Genomic DNA, 6618 nt, shown 5'->3' on the forward strand with positions numbered 1-6618 from the left:
TATATCAAAATCGATGCTCTAAAACTGTGTTTTCAAACGCATTTTGGAGCATCGATTTTGTTTTCTTTGCCATGTTTTCCATGGATGTCGTTTCATGATGGAATTTTGCAAGCTATGAAAACATTTGTCAATGTTTCACACCAAAAAAAATATTCTTGAATTTGTTTTTCATAAAAAATTTACTGTCCACCCGAGCTCATGTGAGAACAACAGCACTTTCATAGAAAATGCCCACAATTCTGAATTCTGATGGTATATTCACAAGAATTTAGATTATTATAACGTGAGAGTTTGGATTAATGAAACTTGTGGTAGGTGCAAAGGGTTTTGAACTGGAAATGTACCACAGTGAAATCCCAAATGTATTTGAGAAAATCTGTACAGAGGTGATCAATGTGGGCTTTGTACAGCAAACATCTGATCACACACACACACACACACTTATAATTGTCTTTCTTTGTCCGGGTGTTTTTCATATGCACCCGTTTATACACTATTTCAAATTACGAAATCCATGCAATTATTTGAGTTCAGAATCACACACAATTAAATTCCAGAGAGAAACGCCGTCTGGTTTAAAAACAACTATATATAAGTTAACATTTGGAATAACAAGGTAGGTGTCCGAAACATGCACTCCTACTTGAGATGCATGTTTCGCCCACACTCAATCCTCACACAGCCCGCCAGCCTATTTACCTCCTCTCTTCAGACAAGCCAAATCTTGAGACAACTCAAGTCAAGCGAAGAGGCGCCTCCTGCCGCGCCTGCCAGCCCTTGCCTGTGGTCCGTCGGCAGCCTCGCCACGAACCACCTCGTCGACGAGCTCCTTGAATATTGACCTCTCGATCTCCAGTATCATCCCAGGGAGCTGCTGCTGGCCGAAGCTCGTCGTCCACCCTTCCAGCCTGTGCAGGATCTCTGCGTCAGGTATCACACTGCTGCTCTTCTCCTGGCACATCCGCGATCTCTCCGTCTTCAGGTACTCGATCTCTGAGCAAATGGCCTTCACCAGCTGCTGACCGCTGGACACCTCCCTGGCTCCGGTGAGCGAGCTAGCCGCATGGACCGAGGTTTCTTTCTCAAACTTGTCAAGGAGGAGCATGTTCACGGCATCGAACATTAGCTTCCGGTGAGCTCTCTTGGGGTCGTCGGACCTTCTGCTTTGATGGAAGCCCTCAGGTTTGGAGGTCCATCCGGACTTGCGTTGCTCCAGCACGAGGAACAAGTCAGGGTTGATGGGGTAGCCGGAGGCGTGGAGCTGGATTTGCGACAGGCCCGTGCCTAGGTCTTTCATCAGAAGGCCTGAGGCCAATAGGATCTCCGACACATAGCGGTGGTCCGGAATTTGTGTCTCACACAAGAAAGCAATGTGATCCACAGGAGGGGCCTCATCGTCATCCTTGCTTACAGTCAATTGCTGGAGCTTCTGAAGAAGGCTCGCTACATTTGCGAGCTTGTTGTTCTCGGACTGAGCAGTGGGCTTTGTTGGCTTTGCATCTGATGGATGTCGCTGATCATCTGAGAGTTCCAAGGAAAAAAAATTAGCCACTGGAAAACACCCAATATCCACCAGTCATATATGCCATTACACTATCAATCCACATCCAGGTCAAAAGATGCCACCATGTAAACATGAAGTTCTATCTGTGGACCAAGGTACTAGCGCTGTGCAAAAGAACTATCGGTTGCACATATACATCCAACAAGCATGATAGTGAGTATACATCACGAGATTCATGATCCCCCGGCCTAGGGAGATTGAAATGCCGAAGTAGGAAGTAAAGTGAACAACTTTTAAGATCTTTCCATTTTATCGCTAACAAAAGTCAAGTTTTCTACTTTCTCCGTCTGGAAATACTTGCCATAGAAATGGATAAAAAATACATGTATGTAGAACTAAAATACATCTAGATACATCCATTTCTCCGACAAGTATTTCCGGACGGAGGGAGTATTTTAAAGGAACACAGTTTCCATGGGACCTTTTGCTTAATAATATGGCTGCATGAATCATTCAGATGCACAGGCCGGGGGTGATCCTCCTTTTCAAAATAAAAGTTTATATGGTCAAGAAACAAAGTTAGCAAAGCTGGCGAACTAGCTGATCTTACCAACATTAGGTGAATTTGAGGTCTTGCCGGTACGGAAAAAATTCTCCTGGTCAAATGAATAGTCCAAGACAGAGACTGGACTTGGCCGCTCAGGGATAGCTGCTGCATGATCCATAGATGACAGGTCCTTGTTTGCATCATAAAAGGTTTTCTGAACAACAGATGAATACCATAAGAATAATTAGAAAAGTGGCATGGAGCACTAGTAATATTTCAAGTCTTCAGTATTAAAGCAGACTGGTGGGTTTGCTATGTAGATCCTTTTTGCATCTTTGCGGTTTTATGAAGATGAATTAGCAATTGTTATCTTGTCGCAAAAAAATTATAATACTATCTTCACACCAATACAACTTTGAAATATACACCTTTTCTCGAAAAAAATATTTCCGAAAAGGGGATAAACCCGGCCTCTGCATCACTCATACGATGCACACAGCCAATACACCTTTTCTCGATGAATGGAAGGATAATTTGAAAGAAGAAATAGCTTACCACTTTTTGTGGATTCCTTCCTAATGGAGTTTGATTGCCTTGCTGGAAGCTCGATGCATTAACTTCTGCAGATCTGTCAGCACTTGTTACTTCTATGTCCAGCTCTGATACAACACTCATACTGCCATCCGACATTAAAGACATATCATCGCCTTGCTGGTTAAGACTTCTTGTCCTGCTCTTTGCAACATTTTGATGACCATCTTCACCTTGAGCAAGCTTTCTTCTAACTTTGCTTCTGGGTGATACTGTATCCAAGTGACTCTTATCCACAGATTGCCTTTGGTTCTTGTTAGCCTCAGGAGAAGGAACAGGCAATCTAGACCTTCGCTCCATGTCGAGCTTTTTCTGTGGTAATCTGGGGCTAGTGGAGTTTTTATGCTTTAGCATTCCATTATTGTCTCTTGGTAACTGCTGTCTTCTGGATGAGCTCTCAGTCATCAACTGCGAACTAGACTTCTGTTTCCTGCTCATCACTTCATTTCTTCCATTTGGTCTCCTATCAGAAGCAAGGGGTTGAGAAGCAGGCGCCGCTGGACTAGATTTCAGACGTTGCTCAACAGCTGCCCTATTGATCTTTGGCATTTTCCTTTTATCAGTGCTATTGACTGTCCGCAGCTGCGGTAAATCTGAGAGCCCCCTCAATGGAACAACAGGAGGATCTGCGTCACCTAACAAGTCTGCAGAATTTGCAGGCTTCATGATCACAATAGGAGATTTAAAGAATTTTTCTGCAATGCTCTCTTCTTCCATTGATGGCGATGGGGCCCCTTCAGATATCTGATTGGAGTTTGTGTTACAGCTCAGTCTCGGATTAGCATCAGTCACCTCTTGGTTATTGTAGTCATCATCATATAACTTGAGCATTGATGCTTCCTCACGTTTCTTGTTCTGCAACAGTCCTTTTGCTTGCATCGAGTCCAGGATCTGCTTGAGTGCCCTCAGGTCCTTGTTTGAGTGCTGAAAATCAAGGTCATTGAGTCGTTTCTCTATCTCACTGTAAACTGATGCAGCAGGTTGCTCTTTTCCATGAGCCCCCTTGGACCCTTTTGGCAATTTTCTCGGTAGCACGATCCTTTCCTGCTTCCAAGGTGCAGTTTCAGCTGGGAACTTAGAGTTAGGAACATTCCTGATTGTTGCATCCAGATTCCTGTGTTGCCTACGAGCAGGCTCATTATGCGAGGAGAGGCTCAAAGGGAGCAGTATATGTTCTTGCTTCCTCTCTTGAACTGATTTGGGTGCCTGTGGTGATATCACCTTGTTGTCGCTGGGCTCAGGCAACTCCTCCAAACCCATGAGTTTTGCTACGACACTTGGAAGACGCTTAGAGGCTGCTGGTTGTTCTTTCTGGATCTCTGCATTGGATTCTTTATCAGAACCGAAACTGATACTCCTTTCTGTGTCATCCATGTTCGGCTTCGGCCGCGAGTCCATTTCACGGGTCCTAAGAGGGCCTTCCTTGATGTCCAGCGACAATCTTGGCATCTCCCTACGTTTTGATGCCGATTCCCTCCCGTCATATGAGAACCGAGGAGCATCGTAAGACAGCCTTGGTTGGTGGCCAGATTCAGATGGACTCCAAGAGGACTCCCTGAGCTTGGCCAGCACCCGGAGCGACTCGTTGATGTCCATGGTTCCCTTGCTCTTTCCTTGGATATCACTGCTAGGGGACTCATCCAAGCATGTTGCTGGATCTCCACGGTTGTATGTGTGATCTGCCACTGCTTCCGTTGTGGAAGTTCTGGCTGACAAATCACGAGTATCTCTATAAATCGAATCCTTTACCAGATTTCTTATACCAAGAGTCGGGTGGCTGGATTGAGCTGAGGGCGTGTTGGTGAGGGTATCATCCAGGAGGTAGTCCGGTCCATTGTCACTCTCAGGCGAGCTCTTGAGCCTCGGCGAGCACTTGAATGGTTTCTCCGGAAATAGCATCCGATCAGTTGAGGATAGGTCCTGTTGTGTTGACCTATTGCCATCAAGGGAGGAAAACGATGAACATGATGATGATGAGGTCTCCATTGTTGACGTTGCTCTTTGATTTTCGATCCAGCTTTTACTGAAGTTCTTGTCCTGAATACAGATTGCAGCAAGTCAGTAAAATTGTGAAAGGCTGGAAGCCTGTTGAAAGAGTACATTTACATTGACAAGTGAGACTCACGAGAACAATCTGGGGTCCGTATCTGGTGCGCTCTTCCCCTACGCTCGGGCTGCTTGACAGTGCATTGCCTGTTTTAGTAAGTGAAACATTTTTCAATGGTGAGCCAGCCTAAACAAATGCATTGAATCCTCAAAAAGGAAAAGAGGGAAATATTGCTTCTTATGGAAAAAATACATGGCCCGAGCAAGAGGAAAAAGTTGATCAATACTGTTGCATTATAAAAGAAGAGAAACAAAATGTCACTGTCATTGTTGTCTAAATATACACTACACATTTCTAGTAGGAACTATCACCAAAGAAGAAGAAATTGTCAGTGTCATTCGTTGTCCAAATATAAACTTTTTTTGTGAAAAGAATCCTCTTCCAATTTGAGGAATCATTTTCATTGTTGTCAACATTTACAGACGGGTGTGGCTAGGTCTCACTCAACTAAGACTTAACCAAGTCTTAGTCAAGTGATATAGTATAAGAAGAAAAAGAAAAAACTCAAGAATTTTTTTTTGTACGAATCTCCATGCAAAATCGAAGGACTATAGCAGACATAACGTCGAGTGAGACTTAGCAAAACTGTTTACGGATACTAGATTTTATTATCGGAAGCAGGGTCTAATCTGTCTGCATGACATAGTGACATATTTTGTCGGCCGTCCGGGACCAATTTCCGGCTAATCAGCGCCGGTGCAGATAAAAAAAATATTCTGAAGTAAAGATTTCATTCAGAAATAAACTTCCCTCCGCCTCCACCCTACTATATTAAAGTAGGTAGTAGTAATTAAATTCCTGCATCTGGGTGGCTCGCCCAAAAAAGGGGGAAAAGGCTACAGTAGATCTCGGCAATCGGCAGCAGCACCTAGCGATTCAATGTGGAAAGAAAGAAGGCCGAAAAAACAGGAGCATGTGGTGAGACCATACTAAAGCAGAGCCCTGATCTATCTATCTTCCAAAAGCAGAGCCCTGATCTATCGTATCATACCACGGTGGCATACGAACATTAACGCAATTGCTTCAAGGAATTGGTGAGACGGAATGAATCCATGCATGTTTGGAGCAAGCAAGCAGAAGCAGAAGCCGGAGCAGGTGCGGCGGGAAGGAAGGAAGGAAGGAAGGAGAAGATGGTAACCTGGGGGGAGAAGCCTCTTGTGGGAGTGGTGGGCGGCGATGGGGTAGCGGCGGTCGAAGGCCTGCAGGATCCCGGTGACGCAGCCGATCTGGCGGTGCAGGTCCGGCCGCCTGTCCTCTCCCAGCGCCTGCAGGTACTTGGCCGGCATCGCCTCCTCCCCTCTTCCAAACCCCCAAAATGCAGGGAGGAGGAGGAGGAGTAGCAAAGCAAACCGAGCGGCGGTCCTTGCTACCAGCTCAGCAGTGTGGTAGCTCAATCATGGTGTTTTCTTGTAAGGAGGGGAGCCAGCCCAGAGGGAGAGAAGGAGATGTTGTGAGCGTGAGGGGCATGGCCGCCCTCACCGCTCTGGGACTCGAGGTAGCTGATGGAGGGTGGACGTCTTGTTTTTGCTGCTCGGCTGCTCTATCTCTATGGCTGCGACTGGGACTGGGAGTCGCTACGCGGAGCGCTAGTAGTTGTACAAGGAAGGAAGGAAGGAAGGAAGGAAGAGTTGCGAGGATGAGAATGGGGAGGAGGGGGCCATTGTTAACCCGGTCGTTTTACCAGAATGTGAGTAGTACTACTGGTGTCCTGGTAAATGCAGTTAAGGAGGACTGACGTATATGTATACTTGGGTACTTGTACTGTACTGGGACCTGGCATTCCGTTCCAGGCAGTGTATAAACTAAACTAAACTAAACCAAACCACCTAACTAACTATTAGGAGATGTGGCCTCTAGCTGGTGGGCACG

The 6618-nt window shown here is 45.7% G+C and overlaps 1 protein-coding gene across 1 annotated transcript; it reads right to left on the reverse strand.

Annotated features, from left to right (window-relative positions):
• Positions 1-452: 452 nt before the first annotated feature.
• LOC125537529 (protein LONGIFOLIA 1-like) lies at positions 453-6417 on the reverse strand. Its single transcript, XM_048700847.1, has 5 exons — positions 5888-6417; positions 4768-4835; positions 2607-4679; positions 2115-2265; positions 453-1521 (listed from the first exon to the last, which is right to left on the reverse strand). The coding sequence occupies exons 1-5, from the start codon at positions 6033-6035 to the stop codon at positions 740-742; spliced, it is 3222 nt and encodes a 1073-aa protein (XP_048556804.1). The 5' UTR covers positions 6036-6417; the 3' UTR covers positions 453-739.
• Positions 6418-6618: the final 201 nt, after the last annotated feature.

This window comes from Triticum urartu, chromosome 2 (assembly GCF_003073215.2).
Source record: "Triticum urartu cultivar G1812 chromosome 2, Tu2.1, whole genome shotgun sequence".
Classification (NCBI taxonomy): Eukaryota; Viridiplantae; Streptophyta; class Magnoliopsida; order Poales; family Poaceae; genus Triticum; species Triticum urartu.

Bases quoted from the DNA above. Each gene is read 5' to 3' on its own strand.
- LOC125537529 (XM_048700847.1), bottom strand. From the start codon at position 6,035: ATGCCGGCCAAGTACCTGCAGGCGCTGGGAGAGGACAGGCGGCCGGAC. The intron at 2,266-2,606 runs GTAAGCTATTTC...TCTGTTGTTCAG, and splicing joins GAAGGAATCCACAAAAAGTG to AAAACCTTTTATGATGCAAA. The intron at 1,522-2,114 runs GTAAGATCAGCT...TGGAACTCTCAG, and splicing joins CTCAAATTCACCTAATGTTG to ATGATCAGCGACATCCATCA.